This window comes from Sphaeramia orbicularis, chromosome 4, assembly GCF_902148855.1.
Source record: "Sphaeramia orbicularis chromosome 4, fSphaOr1.1, whole genome shotgun sequence".
In the NCBI taxonomy this organism is placed as follows: domain Eukaryota; kingdom Metazoa; phylum Chordata; class Actinopteri; order Kurtiformes; family Apogonidae; genus Sphaeramia; species Sphaeramia orbicularis.
The window spans coordinates 51,133,384-51,151,579 of NC_043960.1; the positions used below are offsets into that span (position 1 = coordinate 51,133,384).

At 39.5% G+C, this 18,196-nt stretch overlaps 1 protein-coding gene across 1 annotated transcript; it reads right to left on the minus strand.

Annotated features, from left to right (window-relative positions):
• Positions 1 to 151: 151 nt before the first annotated feature.
• Positions 152 to 17,327, minus strand: tmem47 (transmembrane protein 47). Its single transcript, XM_030133194.1, has 3 exons — positions 16,939 to 17,327; positions 4,192 to 4,332; positions 152 to 1,472 (listed from the first exon to the last, which is right to left on the minus strand). Exons 1-3 carry the CDS (start codon positions 17,162 to 17,164, stop codon positions 1,294 to 1,296), a joined length of 546 nt encoding a protein of 181 aa, XP_029989054.1. The 5' UTR covers positions 17,165 to 17,327; the 3' UTR covers positions 152 to 1,293.
• Positions 17,328 to 18,196: the final 869 nt, after the last annotated feature.

Here is an 18,196-nt window from a genome sequence, read left to right on the forward strand (position 1 = left end):
TTAGATCTTCCCAGATCCCTTTAAGTCTTACCCACTGGACGTTTAAATGCACATTTCCTGTTGCCATTCAGACCCCATTCCATCGGAGCAGCTGTTCAATGTTCAGGCTTCAGCTGGAATCATTTCGTGAGTTTTCATCACACTACACATGCACAGCAGATTTACTAAATACTTTATTCTTTCAGCTAAGTATATTTGACCTTTCAGTGACTACATTAAAGTTCAGTTATAGTCTTTATCTGTGGGAAAGAAACCAACATATTGTTGATGTGGCCTGCACTACTGATGATGTTTCTATTTCCTGCAGAGTGTGAAGATTAGGAGGCATCACATGGGGAGGCGTGTGAGGGCATGCAGGGTCATGCGTGCATGTTCATTTGCCATCCTTCTTTCAGTCATTGTGTAGAATGAGTTTAATTACACTTACATATAATACATGAAATGTATCAAAAAGGCCTAACCTTGGTTATGCTGCAGGTTTGCATATGGTTCCAAAGGTTTGGTTGCTGTATGTGTGTGACTAACTGAGCAGTGTTCCTCTCACCAGTGTGATTTCATTTGGGAGAAGGCTGTGGAATGTTCTGACTGTGGTCGGTGGCTCCTGTTGATCAGCTTTTCCAACTCTCTTTAATAGACTGAAATAGGGCATGAGAAAACACAGTCACTGGAGTATCATTGTATCTAGACAAAGGAAAAGGCCTCATTCCAGATGTAGTGCCACTCTGGGGAGATGCTGGGTAGCGCCATTCCCCTACTTGTGCCCGGTCTTTGTCATCCTCAGGATATCACTTCAATAGCATATTTTCTTTCCTGGATCTGTTGTTCATTCTCAGATTGGTCTGGGTTAAAATCGCTCTGCTGTGATTGGTGAATTAGTCCAGTTCATCCTGGCATGGGATCAGTGGCTCCATCTGTTCCCTCCAGATTTTCTGCCATTTCTTAGACCTACTGGAGTTCTACTTAAAGGAAACACAGACTGATCTGAGCCTGGGCATGCTCTCTTCCACATTAAAAGAGTTGTTTTTTTGGGTTTCTATTTCACAGCTGAATGTGCTGCCAAAACTTTGCCACTGGAAAAGAGCACAGGCGCTTAAGTCCGATGAGTGAGTGTAGTGTTTCGGGTAAGAGGTTCACAGTAGTAAATGAGAACACCCCAGTTGTGACACTAACAACCATTGTATTTTTTCTTATTTTTCTGTTTGGATAGTCTGTGGATGTACATTGTCTTTGTTATTGAGAGGACACTGGTATGGTAGAGAGTCTTTGTTTCAGCTCTCTGTCTTCTTTATGTTTTTAGTAGTAGTCTTCATAATTCTTAGGATTGAGGCAGTAGAGGATGGCACCTCCGAAAGAGAAGATGGTGGACCCCCAGGCCAGGCCGTAGCCCCAGTTGAACTCGTGGTACACCCTCAGGCTGACAGTCTCGATGAACTTGATGGGGAACAGGACCAAGCTGCACACCTGAAGCACCACTGCAAAAGAGCAGAGAATGTATAGATGGTGAGAAGTCTAAAGGGAGCGGTAAAACGGTCAGAACAAAAAAACTTGTGTCAAAGTAAATGATATGGAAGGGTTAGGGTCAAATGGGTCCCAGCTACCATTAGCTGAAGGCAGGGTACATCCTGGACATGTTGCTAGTTCATCACAGGGCTGACATATTCACATGAACAACCAGTCACACCTATGGCTGATTTAAATCGACCAGTTAACCTACGAAGATGCAGAGAGCCCATGCACACGAAAACATGTAAACTGAAATCAAACCCGGGACCTTCCTGCTGCGAGTCAACAATGCTAAATACTATGCTGTAAAATGTTGTCCAGATAAAAACGATGTAAAAATGTCACACACAAAAAAAAAAGAAAAAAAAAAAAAGAAAAAAAAATCGATATTGATAATTATCACATTAAACAAAAGTATTATTTCTCTCAAGTTAATTTTTTGGTGCTGAAGAAAGATGAAGCAGATGACAATGAGATACAACAAGGTGCAAAAGATGTAAAAGACACATGACAAAATCCATGTAAAAGACAAAAAATATACAAAAACAGTATATAAAAGAATGTATAAATATATAAGAAAAATATAAGATGGCTTTCACAACATTACAGTACTGTGCAAAAGTCATGCTTTGCTTGAACATAGTCGTCCTCAAAATTATTCATATCCCTGCCATTTTTTGTGATTTTTTGTTTTTGTGATGAAATGAATGACTTTCATCAAGTTTGTGACTTATATGTGATACTCTAATGAGGGAATAACAGCAAATGATATATGAAGAAATACTTAATTTCAGGAGAATTTTATTAATGGATTTCCAAAACATGCCAATAGAGTAGCCTTTGTTCTTGATGATGGTTCCTGTAAGGGTCCAGAGGCTCTCTTATGTCTCCTGTGGGATTTTGGTCCACTCATCCTGGACTAAAGCCTCCAGCTGGGTCTAGTTGGATGGTCTCCTACCCATGACTCTGGTCTTCAGCTCCCTCCACAGATTCTCTATATGATTTAGGTCAGGACTTTGCCTGGGCCATGTCCTTGAACCACTACTTGGTGGTATGCTTGGGTTCATTGTCCTGCTGGGACGTCTAATGAGGACCAATCTGGAGTTTCTCAGCACTTTCACTTTGTCATCCAGGATGTTGATATAGTCATGTTAAATTTATGATGCCTTGTAACTTGATGAGGTTTCTGGTACCACCAGCAGAGACGCATCCTAACATTACAGGTTATAACCATAGCATTACGTTGCCACTGCCATTACAAAGGTATAAAGGTATCAGGGGCCACCATCCAGCAAGTATTGCACAAAGGAGGTTTCCATGGATGCAGACCCAGGAAGATGCCATGATTCAGGATGAAACATCAGGAGGCTCATCTGGCATTTGCTAGAGCTCTTCATAAGAAAGATCCAACCTTTTGATCATCAGTCCTGTGATCTGATGAACCAAGATGGAGTTGTTTGGCCATATGGATGTTGCCTACATCTGGAAGAAGCACAGAGAAGCATACAAGCTGAAGAACACAGTCCCAACCATAAAGCATGGTGGTGGCAACGTAATGCTATGGGGCTGCTTTTCTGCTAATGGCACAGAAAACCTCACAAAGATACAGGGCATCATGAAAAAGGAGGATTATAACAACATCCTGGATGGCAAGGTGAAAGCATCTATTGAGAAACTCCCGACTGATCCTGATTGGATGTTCCAGCAGGACAATGACCACAGGCATACCACCAAGGTAGTGCAGTAGTGGTTCAAGGACATGACCCAGTCAAAGTCCTGACCTAAATCATATAGAGAATCTGTGGACGGAGCTGAATACCAGAGGGATGGGAAGGAGACCATCCTCCCAGCTGGAGGGTTTGGCCAAGGAAGAGTGGACAAAAATCCCACAGGAGACATAAGAGAGGCTGAGGACACTAATAGGAACCATCATCAAGAACAAAGGCTATTCTATTGACTATTAAGAAAAGACATTGGACTTAATAAAATTAGGGTATGAATAATTTTGAACATGGCGGTTTTTGGAAATCCATTAATAAAATACTCCTGAAATAAAGTATTTCTTCATTTATCATTTGTTGTTATTCCCTCACTGTGTATCACATAAGCCACAAACAAACTTGATGAAACTCATTTCATCACAACAAAAAAAAAAAAAAATCACAAAAAACGACAGGGGTATGAATAATTTTGAGGACAACTGTATATATTTAGTTCTCTGTATTTTTCCTTCAGATACAACAAGAAAAAACAGGTAAAATGTGCACAGTACTAAAAGCACAAAATTCAGAGTTAAATGTTTAAAGTCTCTCTTCCTTTAATACTCTCATTTTAACACCAGCTGGTCAAGGCAGACGACCATCCTCCAGGAGTCAGGCTCTGTTCGAGGTTTCTGCCCGTTAAAAGGAAGTTTTTCCTCGCCACTGTCACCAAGTGCTTGCTCCAGAAGGATTCTGTTGGGTTTCTGTAACTTGGCCTAAAATAGTCTGGTTTCGACCAGCTCTATATGTAAAGTGTCATGAGATAACTTGATATGATTTGGCACTATAAAAATAAAATTGATTGATGGTTTTGTCATCAACTCCTGCTTTGATGTTACTGAGATGATATTGTACGTTCAATTAAAAGAGCCCAAACTTTTCATTTGGTCTCAAGTTTTCTTTCAGTCATCATCACATCTGGACGTACCTGCAGAGAACAGCATAACAGCCACAGGTTTGTAGCAGCGACTCCTAGATCCGATGCACAGGGAAACCAGAGCCACGAGGAAGGAGAGCAGGGTGAGTGTGGCCCCCCCTAACAGTAGGGCCAGTGTGGCGATCTGCCAGTCTGAAACAAACAGCACAGGGACAGAGGGGGGTCGGGGTTGAGTGGGAGGCAGCCATGAAATGAGATAGAGTGAGGTTACTGTGAAGGGCCACATCTGGGGCGTTGACAGGAGCAAGGGGGAGGAGGGTCAGAGGGGAATGACAGCTATGAGAACAGGGCACCAACCGCAGCAGTGACCCACGGTAACACCGCCATGCTCACACACAATATAAACACAAACAATTTTGACAGATTTGTCTCTATTATCGCACTGCCTATTTTTCATAGTTGTTATTTACACTCGAGCTGCAGCTATCGATAATCTTTGTAATCGATGAATCTATCAATTATTTTCTTAAATTCGATTTGATTAAACAATTATTTCAACAGGAAAAAAAACATTGTAAAAATGTCAAAGACATGTCAGGAAATGACAACCTCTTATTCCAGAACCAGCTGAAACAACATCCACAGAAAGTATAAAAGTAAAAGGACATATAAAATAGTTACTCTAGTTCAGTTATCTGTGCATCAACTGCATCCATGTGTCTCCCCCTACTTCCCCCCTTCTACCCCTCTCCCCCAGTCTCTATCGCTCTCTCTTTTTCTCCTCCTTTACCCTCTATCTCTAACCCCAACTGGTTAAGGCAGATGGCCATCCTCCAAGAGTCAGGGTCTGCTCCAGGTTTCTACCTGTTAAACGGAAAGTTTTTCCTTCCACTGCCACCAGTCACAAGTGTTTGCTCCTGGAGGATTCTGTTGGGTTTCTCTAAAGTGGCTTAGAGTCTGGTTTCGACCAACTCGATCTGTAAAGTGAGATAACTTCTGTTGTGATTTGGCGCTATATAAATAAAATTTGATTAACTGATTGAAAATATCTAGATACAGAAATAACAACAAAAATAGCAGTATAAAAGTATGTATAAAAATATCATTCATTCATCTTCTGAACTGCTTTATCTTCGAGAGGGTCACAGGGGGGTGCTGGAGCCTATCGTGGCTACCTATGGGCGAAAACGGTTTACACCCTGGACATGTCGCCAGTTCATCACAGGGCTGATAAAAATACTTATAGATATAAACAACAACAAACAAGTCCAATGACGTCTATAAACAATATGTGAACTGCAGCCTTTGGATCCAACTTACTAACAACTGAACATGGACCTAACATTCAGCTGTGTGTTGATGCTGGGGTCATGTACGTCACAATAAGCGTCTGTGTGAATCACAACAGTGGAACCAATGTTTAGCAGCAGAGAAATGAAGGAAGCAATGCTTCAATTCAGGAAAATTGTAATCGAGTAATTTTTTTAATTGATTTGAGTTGATTAATCATTACCTAATCACCTCTAAGTCACACTAGCACAAAGATGAGGCTAAGTCTAATAGTGACTGAACTCTGGCATAGGACAGCCTTCAAACAGAGGTTTCTCAGTCACAGGCAGTACCTCAAATCACCAAACTTTTTTCACCATGAGGGAGAAGAGACTTTTATGAATGTGATGTTATAAATTTTATGTGTAACAGTCTCAGAGTAACAGTTAAAAAGTGTTCCATATTTCGAGAGCCTCTCTCCACTCTAATGATATCTTCCATTGTAAGGCTAAACATTCTGTGCAAAATCAGGAAAAAAACAACATAAAAATGTGATTTCATAAATACCAAACTACATATCAAGATCCTGATACTGAACTGTTAAAAGTTATAACCATGTAAAACAGAAAAGCATGAAGAACTGTTTGGGAAATTTTTCAGAATTTTCATTACAGTTACTCAAATACCTGAAAAATGTTACAGGACAGCTGTCCTGGATTCCCAAAGTCTGTAGTCTTGTGTAGAAAATGTGGAAAAAATTACAAAATGTTGTAATTTCATAAACTCCACTAGATATTGAGACATAAACCTTCTGTGTTGAAGCTGGTTGATCTAATGTGTCTGTGCAGAAGCTGATCGTCTAAGTTTGATCATTGTCAAAATGTCCTTGCATTGGAAATGCATGGGAAATGTTTAACTGTTTTTTTTGTGATTTTTGTTATCATGGTTACTTGAACCATAGACAAAAGTCATAGCACAGGATATGTGAATTTCCCACATATTTTGATGAGTGACTTGCAAATGTTTTCTCACAGCTAGGGAATGAGTTACACACCAAAATTTGTAGAAATGAAGGAAAAACTGCCAAATATTATTAAAAGCATTTGTGTGCTTACTCTTGGTGGACACAGCTATTTGCAGATCATATGATAGGCTGAGGCAGTTCCTCGTGCATGTTTGGAGGAGCTGCAGGCAAGACTACTAATTCTGATGTGAGCCACTGGAGATCCATGGCCATTGGCAGAAGAGGTAGAAGAATGTGAACCATGCGGTGAATAACTTGAAACCAAGCACAGATTCTGGCTGACGAGAAACAAACACAGACACACACACATGCTCGGCTGGACACAGATTGCAGTAGTTCAAGTAATGGATCCCAATGCAGCAGAAAACACACAGTGATTCTGTGAAGTGACTCAGATAATGAGTATCCAGCCCTCTTGGCTGGTGCTAACTCAGCAGCATTCTCAGCATGTCATTCAGATTTACTCCAAAAACACTCGGCTGGAAATAACAGCTGCCTCAATCTGCTCTCTATCCTTGTTGAAACGCCAAAGTCAAAACAAAAGAGAACAAAAGGGACGGTAGCTTGTGTGTGCTAGCTGTGCTTGGAAAAAACAAAACAAAAACAAAAAATAGCAAAAAAAATTTTATTTTAGAAGTTGAATTAACTGTGGAATTATTATACATTAGATAATTATTATATATGCAGTATCTAAGACCTGCTGAAAGACAAACTATAGGACATTGTTTAGAGACTGGGGATCTCTACTTTACTGTGTAGTTACAGAAATGGGAGGTCTATATATAAACAGGCAGAGGATATTATGATGAGGCATTTGATTACACAAGAGGAAACAAAATGGATGGGTGGAAAACAAAAATAAATAAAGCATAAGAGGACTGGGCTCGACATAAGTGATTCAATATCAGTGTGGAAAAGTTAACATTGAAAACTTAAGCTTAGAATATATTAAGTAGAGTATGTCTACGCGTGTATGTATAGTATGTCTTGTTTTGGTTTTTTGTGATAGTATATGGTCTTGCCTATTAAGTTGTCCAGCGAATTAAAAATAATACATTTTGCCAAGAATATTTCCTCTCTATTGAGGCAGAAAATCATTCACCAGTGGGGGAGAAAGTGACGGAACATAAGCAGCTTAAAGTACAGTTCCCATTCTCGTTGGAGGGAAACTTTATTCCAGGGGCCAAGCGGCTCAAATATAAACAAACATTGACTACTTTTGACCAAATATGGTTCAGGATTTAGAGTTTAAAAATGGGCCCTGTCACCACAGGATGTTGGAAAGAGCCCACAAAAAGCAGAGCACTCGTTCCCTCCAGTCCTCCAGCTTGAACAACATGAGCCCCCCCCCCCTTAGGTTTCTCGGTTGCAAACCCCCTCAGAAAAGGCCCACAGTGGTTTGACCTGTAGTTGTCATGTCCCATTACTGGTGCCATATTTTCTCTCAGTCATTTTGATGGCCTCAGCCTGGCCCGTCTGCCATCGAGTCAGCGGCAGTGACTCTAAGCCTTATCAGTGTTCGTATGAAACACAGGATGCAGAGAGTCATCTCATCTCAGATTTGGAACAGACCCTTTAACGCTGTGGAAGAAGCGCAGCCAGAGCTGGAGTGCTTAAAGGCTTGACGAGCAGGAAGCGCCAAACTATTAATCTGAGCCTCGCGTGATGACAGATGGAAACAGGAGATACAGTACACAAGATCCAATCTGAGCGTTAATTATGGTCTCCATGGTGTGCATGTCAGGGACTGCTGCACCGTTAATCCAAAAACTCCTCTGGGGTCCCAATTTTGTGTCTCTGTTTTGAGACAATGGTGTTAGATCTGTGTCACAGCGCAGCCTGGAGTATCCTCGCTTCTTGCTGTAATACACACTTTTTTCAGGGCAGAAGGATGGCGAAGAGTCAAAAGCACAAAGAGAAGCCCTGGAAATAGACCAATTACAGCTGCAAGAGTCGAAATCAGAGGCGGAATTTTAAGATGCACACCTTCCCTCTGCAGCTCTTTCATCTCAGTCCAAATCAAAACACCACAAGTAAAGATACATGGGTTGTTTCATGTTACTTTAGTACAGAGGTGCCCAATTCATCAATCGCGATCTACCGGTCGTTTGCAAAGGTAGTGTGGGTAAATCACATCCATCCTCACTATGACATTCTTCACTTGATTGACATACAGGGCACATGCATTCAACCGTGCCAGCTGCTGCAAAACTATAGCAAATTTCCAAGTTGCCTACTTAGCTTGCAATTTATTTGTACTAAATGTATGAAAGGGTATAAAAATAAAAAAACACAAGAAAATGTACCATCTCCTTAACTGCATTATTTGACTCCACTTATTTATGTAAGTCAGTCTTTTCCCACATGAAGATTATTAAGTCCAAATACCGTTCTACCATGACTGATGATCATTTGGAAGTCTATCAGCAGCTACTGACTGGGCTATGAACCCTGGATGATTCCAGTCAGTGTAAGTCATCAGAGTAAGGTCACAACAACAAATGTAGAGTTGTATTGTACAATATGGCTCTAGTAGCAAAACTATTAGTTGAATTCATACCAAATTGGGTTTATAGATTTCCATGGACCCAGAATATTTCTGATTACATTTTGGGAAAAGTTTTTTTTGTATGAATTTTTTAAATTTTTTTTTTTTTTTTTTTTTCCTTCACCATTTACTTATAATGGGCAAAATTGCAAATGTCTGTAGCAGCAAAACTATTGGTTGAATTCATACCAAATTGTGTTTATAGATTGCCAGTAACCCAGAATAGATGTTATTACATTTTGGGAAAGGTAGGTCAAAGTTCACATTTTTAATGAAATTTTAAAATCTTTTTTTCTCCCCTTTACTTAAGGGGCGAAATTTCATGTCTATAAAAACATCAATGTTGTTTCAATTTATTTCAACCTTGGCACATCTATAGAGTAGGGCTGCACAATTAATCGATTTTAAATCGAAATCGGATTTTTTTTAATTAAGACGATTTTTAAAAAAGGGAAATCATAAAATCGATTTCATCTCTCTCATGCCTCCGGGCCGCATGCTTGCGGGCTACCGTAGGCTCTACCAGTGACAGCGGTCTGACACAGAAGTCCTTGTAATGACCGGGCTTTAAATGTGTTAATGAGCCTGCAGTACTTATACCAATGTAAGCCGTGGCTTCATGCACCGATCCTGCAACTGAAATATAACTGCATGCGGATTATTCATCTTACGTTGTCCCGGATCCGTACCGTACTGTCTTCCTCTGAACCGGGTCCTGGTCTCGGGGTCAGCAGCCTCAGCAGAGGAGGCCAGACAGCCCTCTGCCCACACACATCCACCAGCTCCAGGGATAGAATCCCTCCAGCGTGTCCTGGGTCAGTCTGTTCCACACACGGATCCCTCAGTTTAAACAGAACCGCATGGGGATCACTCATATTCCGTAGTCCACACACGTACGACTGATGCCTGTCACTGACTTACATTGGTATCACTTCTGTGGGCCCAGATACCCCAAAAAGAAAAATTATAATTAATTTAGTCCTCTTACTTGCTAAATTTTTCATTCACAAATGTAAGTTCTGTAACACAAAACCAAATATTTATTTTTTGCAAGATGTTGAACTTTATTTAAAGCTGTTAGATAAATCTGGAAACAAAAAGGCTATAAAAAACACAAGTATTTGCTCTGATTTGGACATTGTATTTTAGTGTATTCCCCCTGGCAAACTTATGTTACTTTCTTGATGTATACATTGTTTGTATACTCTACTTCATTCAATAAAGATTTAATTAAGAAAAAATAAACCTCTGTGGTTTCATCACATGATACCATCACAGATTTGAGGTCAGAGCAGTGCCTTGCATTGTGGGTTGCTCACGAAAATGACATGCTGACTTCTGTTGTCTTTTGTAGTTTTACCCAAAAATCGAAGTCGAAAATCGAGTTTTTAGAGGAAAAAAAAAAATTGGGATTTTTTTTTTGCCAAATCATGCAGCCCTACTTTAGAGGCAATTGATATGATGACATCAGCTGGATCGATGCCAAAATAAGCTACAATAAATGTGAGGGGGTGTTTGTTGTGCCTGGCACCATTTGTTATAGTAGGTAGATGAATTTTGACTTGGTCATTTTATAAGTAGCTCAAAAGCTGAAAGTGTGGGCACTGTTGCTATAGAAACAGTCATGTAAGGCATGACCTTCTCCAGGCTTCTGTGTGGAACCACTGAGTAGAGTAGTGGAGTAGCTTCTGACAAACTGAACATCAATCAATAATTACAGCTGGCCATCCCACATTGGGGGCCTTAAAAGATCTCAGTGAGGTCAACAAATGCCATGTTATACTCGTCAATACTGAGATATGCCAACAGTCAAACTATAGGCTCTGCCAATGAAGCTGAATTTAACATGTCCACTGGAAATGCTTTAGCAGCCAAGTGAGTAAGGGGTAAGTGTTCAGTGCCTCTAAACGGTACAAAAACCATGACAGAAAACCAGAGTGGGGGTTGAGCATAAGGCAAACAACCACACCCCATAAAACCACTTGTGCTATAGAAACATTAAATTCACCAACATCTCATTCCATCCAAGGGGAAGAAAGCCACCTGAGTAAAAGAGTTATGATGCAAAATACAGAAATAGTTCCAATGTCCCTGTATCTCAGTCATGTTCTATCCTGAATCAATATCCAGCTGAATTTGTGAGGTTGTCAGGTTCTGCCGCGACGTTAGAGTCCTGTGGTCTTGATGCAGGAGATCATTCTCCCAATAGAAGTGGGTGGTACTTTCACTGGAGGATAACTCAACTAATTAAATGAAAGTCCATAAACGGCTTCCTGTCAGTACTCAATAGGAACTATATTGACATCTCTAAGCATTTACATGTTAAAAACTATCAAAATATAGACCATTATAGGTAAAGGCGCATTTTTAATATTTCAAAAATTCATTAAAAAAATTGCAAAATCTAAATTTCTCAAAACTGTGAACAACCTTTGTTGACAATTTCTCAAAGAAGATACATTTGAAATTTTAAATGAATCTGACCAAAAGTTTGGTCTGAGAAGATGTTTGAAGAAATTGCTAATGAAGACAAAGACAGCAATGACAGACACAATGTCATCACAACAGCTCATTGCCTATCGGCCAGTGAGATACAAAAGCATCAAAGAAATGTGTCAATCTACCTTAGAGGGAAAAATGAGGACAACTGGACAGACATTGCCACAGGTCATAGAGTGGGCTGGTGGGCATGTGCTCCTGACAGGAAAAGTAAGCACACATATATAGCCTTCTACCTGTGGACAAAACATCCTGTTCCTACAGCCTGAAAGCGGAATCCAGACAAAAGCACAGAATTCTTGTTTCCTCTCAGACCACCTGACAAGATAAAGGTAATTATGGAAGTTTTACCCAATGACACCAAAGAGCAAGTTTTACTTCAGCCACTCCTCTGTGCTGCTCATGACTGAGTGACCTATGCCAAACTTTTACAGACAGTCACACAGAAGTTCTCTCTGATTGTGGCCAAAGGCCAAAATCGGACTTAGACATATTGGAAATATTGGAAAATGTCTCCCATTGGCTTTCTTTGCAGAAAGTTTAATGTTCAGTTCTACATTTATTGATAAATTAATTTGAGTTTGATATTTGGTGATTCTGATTCACATGAGATATTTCAATCAATCAAATTTTATATATAGCGCCAAATCATAACAAAAGTTATCTCATGACACTTTACATACAGAGCTGGTCGAAACCAGACTCTTCAGCCAATTTAAAGATGCCCAACCGAATCCAAGATATTTAATACTTTGACTTAGATGTTCAGGTTCATCTTCAGTTTCATATTCAGTGCCATTCATATTCCATAATGCACATTTGATGTGAAGAACACATGATGGGGCAAGGATGACTGTGGTCAGTTAATCAGCTGTCCATGCTTCAGACTATCAACCATAGTAGTATCATCAAAAATGGAAACAACCCAAGTAGGTGTTTTGGTTTCAGGCCTTGGAATTGTCGTGGTTTCTAGAGAAACATATAGTGGTTTCCTTTCTCAAGGTCCAAACCCAGGTTCATATGTTGATTACATTATACACATTTAGCTTTTATAAACAGGCTGAGTCTGATGTTCACATGTTGCCAGTTTAACTCATTTTCCATTTTTCCTTGAATTTCTTTATTCGTTTTCCTTCTGTATCTGATCTAAAACTCCTATCCAAACCAAGGTTCAGTTTGATCCAAACCTAGACCACCTCTAGACCAGAGATTGGCTGTTTGGTCCACACTATGGACAGATAAAGGTAGAAAATTGACACCAAAGGCCAAAAATGTGTTTAATGTGAAAGTTTCCCTTTACTGTTATTGGTAACACAGTTGCTTTGTCCGTTTCAACAAAATGTCTGCTGTATAAAAGGTCTATTATAGATGGATTCCTCAAGGTCTATTTAAAAACAGTCGCCCAAATATTGAGTCAATAAAGTCATACATTATTAATGGTCTTTGCCGTAGCTGTGCCTGAGTGAAGTGAACTCACTCACACTCTGGCTACACATTCGTCTCCTCATCTCACACTAACCCGACATCCACACACCACTCTTACATGACTCTTCCACATTCCTGGACCCGTGTCCAATTTAGATCGTTTATACTTGACCTCTGACCCGTGTTAGTGTGTCTGTGTTACAGAGAGCCAGAATGAGAGGGACTTGAAACATTTCAGGAGCATGTTAACAGCATAGTGGTTCATGTGTATGTTCTAAACCACGGTACATATCGTTAGCCTCATAGCATAATTGCCCAAGTCATACACTATATGGACAAAAGTATGTGGACGCATTGAAATCAGGTGTTTCTTTTTTAACAGGGATCTGGGATACAAAACATAATGACAAATGCCATAATATAGTTTTATATTGTGATAAATTTCATTGCATTAGTGAGTTTGGCTTAAATTGTTATCTTTGCTTCCAAAGTGCCTCAGATGTTTTTCAATAAATTTCTCTCAACATTGATTTTGTTTTGTTTTTTGTTAATCCATGACTATGATTTTAAATGTTCTACCTCTAAATTTCTAAAATATTTTTTGTGCTCTGACAGTAAATAACTTTTTTAACCACAACTAACAATCTACTTTCTTCACATCTCACTTAAGAAGAAAAATCTCCCATTAAACTTTAAGGAAATATTGATGTTTATAAACTATATGGACAAAAATATTGGGACACATCATGACTACAGCTGAAAGATGTCCTTTTCATGCTGATTTAAGATATAACCATCAATATTATTAATTAGTATGATATTTATCCCAATATAAAACTATATTATGACAATTCAGTGTGTCTCAATACTTTGTTCATTTGTGTATGAGTTAGGCAATTTTGCTATGAGGCTAACAATATTATTGTGGTTCCTCAGCCTCGTAGAACAAGCTCCAAACCACCCAGCCACTGTTTCAAACTAACAGGATTTATTTAATGCCCAGAGCATGACAGTGAGGAGATATTGGGGGAGGTTGCAGGGGGTGGGGGTAGGAAATGATTACTGGGATTCAAATCAATAAGCCTAGCCAAGCACAAGCCTGAGGAAATGGGCAGTTCACTGTGTGGTTTTACTGAGGTATGCTGCTGCTGTTCCTGCTGAGGGCTGACATCCAGATTGCATGTCTTTATATGGCACCAAAGTGCACTTTGTCTGCGCTGACAGAGGGTGATCAAGGCCGGCCTGACCCACAGTTACTCATCCCTCAGACAGTAAGAAAACATTTAGTCGGACTAACAAAAACACAATTCACTGCTCACTCAGCACATGGGAAGAGGCCAGGGGCAGCTCCAAATGATATACAGCCAAACATATGTCTAGAAAAATGCGCACAAATGTAAAAGCTGGAATCAGAAGTTTTAGGTTGAGTTCACGCAATAGTACTCAACCTCAAAATGACAAAAAAAAAGCTGATAATCATTCCTATAGTAGCCTATATAACATCTTAATGAGAGTAAAAATGTACCATTGAATCAGTCTTAAGGTAAAATATTGCCTCCTCTACTCAACAGCAGGCTTGTTAGATCTAATTTTATTGTAAAATGAAATCATAGTTATTGTAATGGTAAGCATTGCAATATACAGAGCTGTGCAAAAGTCCTGGTCTAACATTACATTTCCTGGTGTAGTAAAGTTCTAATGTCCATACATATGGATTTGTCTCTGTATTTAGATCCAATCTGATATATGTGAAGTATGAACAGCAGGAAAAACAAACGTTTCAGGGTAAAAACAGCTTCTATAAGCCAAAGTGGTCAACCTCCCTTTGCATCTAACACATCTTTAACACTTCTGTTCAGACAACATGAGATTTATGGCATTCATTGTCTGATGATTGATACTACGTTTCATTCAACACGTGTCAGATGTTTGCATCTGTACTGCTTCTTGTCATGGTGTCAGAGGTCACAATAAATACTGACTTTAATCCTTACAACACCTTTAGTTGTGTGACTTTTAAGGCTGTGAAGATATTTCCTGTATTTTCTTGCTGAATATGAAAAGAATGAGAAATAAATATGTGTGATCATCTCAACCCTGAAAAAACAACAAAGCTGAAAGTGGACTAAGACATTTGCACAGTACTCTTATTTTTTTGTTTTTAGAGTTTATTTTGTTCACATTCTCAGCTAAAATTCTTTTTAAAAATGTTTCAGTTTTTTATTGCTTTACATAATGTATATCATTCTACTTGTTTTGAACATTAGGTCCCTGGATTTGTGAAATGTTTTTAAGTCTTTGTGACTTTCTGAAGAGTTTAAATTCACAAATAACCATCTTTTACATCAGATTCATCTTGGGATGCACTCATTTTGTTTATCTTGATTTAATGTTGTCAACGCCAAAACAAAATGAGTATTAAATTGCAAAAAATCAAGACTATAGATAGATACTGTCTGTGCTTTTTCACATGTTTTGTCTTCTTTTTGTCTCATTCAGTCTTTGTCATCTTATTTAATCTTTTATGCTGTTTTCATCTTGTTTTATCTTTTGTGAATAATTTAAAAACTGCCTGAATTCTCCAGCTCTCATTCAGGACTAAAAATCAGTCTCTAAGTTTTAAAGAAATAATCTGATTGATAACCATTGATATGAATATTTTATGAAATAAAACATAAATTAAAATGCTTTCCTGCTGCTGGTGTTGATATATATGAATTTCTCTTAACAACTTATTTATCACTGAAGGAGGAGAAATATGAAATAGTTCCAATAAGACGTTCATATGAGGACTCCATGAAGAACTTTCCCTAATAGTGAAAACCAGCATTTCTGGAGTGCTTCACTCGTTTCCCTGGTTACTAATCTTCAGGCATCTGGATCTCTGGGGAGTTCTCTTGCTCTGAGTTGCCCTCACTCCTTGGCCAGTGAAGAAAACCCACACAAAGGCTCATTTTGTGCGCAACAAAAGGCCAAATGAAACCCCAGCTGGACCGCTCCTGGCGAGGCAAAATTCCCACATCATTCAGTAGCACCAATGGGCAAAAATGCTCAGGGAGAAAGTAAAGTACCCTGGACAGAACCCCAAAGATGTGTTGTTAGAACGGAAGGGTTTGTTTTTTCTTTTTATTCTGCGATCCTTTATTTCCCACTTTGACAGATGAGGCCACTATATATCCCTGTCTTCACTGTCTCATGTCATGTAGACAAGCTCAGCCTATGAAATTAACCCTTAAAGACCCAAAGAACCGCTGGCAACCAAAACAATCTACTGATCTAAAATGGTTAATAACTTCCAAAACACTAAACCTAAATACGCTGAAATGATTCAGGCAAAATGCAGTTTGTCATCTTTTCACTGTTGTCAGATATGACCCATTTTGTTAAGAGGCCTCATAATATATGTGGAAACACCGTCATCTTCTACAACATTGATTCACCAGTAAAACCCATGGAGTTTAATCAATGACTGTGGATGGACACACTTGTTTTTACGTTCAGTTGCTGATATCTTTGCTACAACTTAATCTGAGGTTTTATGTTTATATCTACATGATCACTAAATTAAATACAGAAAAATACCTGATGTTCACTGAAAAAAACTCTAAATACAGAGGATAATAATATAATAAATGGTGGTAAATCGCTTTAGAAAAGTTAAATATAGAGAAAAACATTTGGGAACTGAACAAAAGTTACACTGGGTCTTTATGGGTTAAACAGGCAATAGCTCATCATAAAGTAATTAACATTTCGCACTCTCTTGGGTGATATTTTCTAATTTTCACCCACAGATTGGTTCAGTTCTGCACCGTCTGCAGGGACCCATTGTTCCATCCACGGGCTGTGCGTCTCACTTTCATTTGAATATGAATGTGAGTGTCTGTCCGCCCGGTTTCTAACCTAAATCCATCAGTGGACACGCAACACAATCCGAAGATTACATTACACCACTCATTTAAAACTTCCACATTAACATGATTACGCACGGGGCATTACTCCACGCAACAACCTGAAGACCCGTGTGTCTTACCGGTGGTCAGAGTGCGGTTGCAGGACCATTCCACGGAGCTGACGGGCTTCCAGCAGGACGTCCACAGGGACAGGTAGTACTGGTCATCCGCAGTAACCCACGACGGGCTCAGCACGGCCCCGACATCCAGGCACAGGGCAAGAAACACGCACACCAGTCCCACCAACTTGAGGGGCGTGAGCGCCGACACCCGCACCTCCTCTGCGCCGCTCACGGACGAAGCCATGCCTCAGGTCTGACACTCATTCACAACCAGACGAAAAGTACACAAAACAGCAGCATGTGTTGGATATGATCCACAGAAGACTCAGAATGATGAAGTTGCCGCCGTGGGTGCTGCGTTGAAAGCCGCGTCCGGGAAGCAGAGAACGCTACTGCCGTGGACGGACCCAGCGCTCTGCCGTGGGGACCGGGCTGCACAGACCTCAAATAAACACGGAGCTCCACCTGCTGGGTCCTAGTGCCGAAACCGCAGAGTTCATACCTACTGACACCCAAGAAAACAGGCTCAGCGGGGACATGCAACCTGATCTGTGGCCTTTCACTTCATGATGTGTAGAGCTGCAGCTATTGACTATTTTAGTAATGATTAGTCAATCGATTATTTTTGATTCGATTAAGCGATTATTTGAAGTGGTGAAAAAAAAGTAATAATGACAACTTGTCCTTTATTCCAGAAACAGCTGAAACAACAAAAACAAAGTATAAAAGGCCTATAAAAATATCTTTAGCTATAAACAACAATAAACAAGTCCAATGACATCTACAAACAATATGTGCACTGCAGTCTTCCACACATTTGGATCCAACTTACTAACTCACTGAGAACTGAACACTGAACTCATGTGTGTCACAAAAAGCATCCATGTGAAACGCAACAGTGGAACCAATGTAAGCAGCAGAGAAATTAATGAAATGAAGCTTCAATTCAGGAAAATTGTAATTGAATATTTGTTTTTTAAAATTGATCCAAGTTAATTAATAGATTAATCATCATCTTTCATTTCCCATCAAACAGAAATACTAACTACACAACTTTCAACAAGGCTCAGTAGACCAAAATCTAATGCACAATAAACATCAATAAGCAACATTATCACAGCCATTATATACACACAAATACGTAGCCTAGATAAAACAAGTCCGTAGATTTAACTCAGGAAATAGTTCTGGTCCTTCCATTGGATAATTACTACAGTGATTCATATGTTTCTTTAACCCTTTAACTCAGGGGTCACCAATCCTGGTCCTCGAGGGC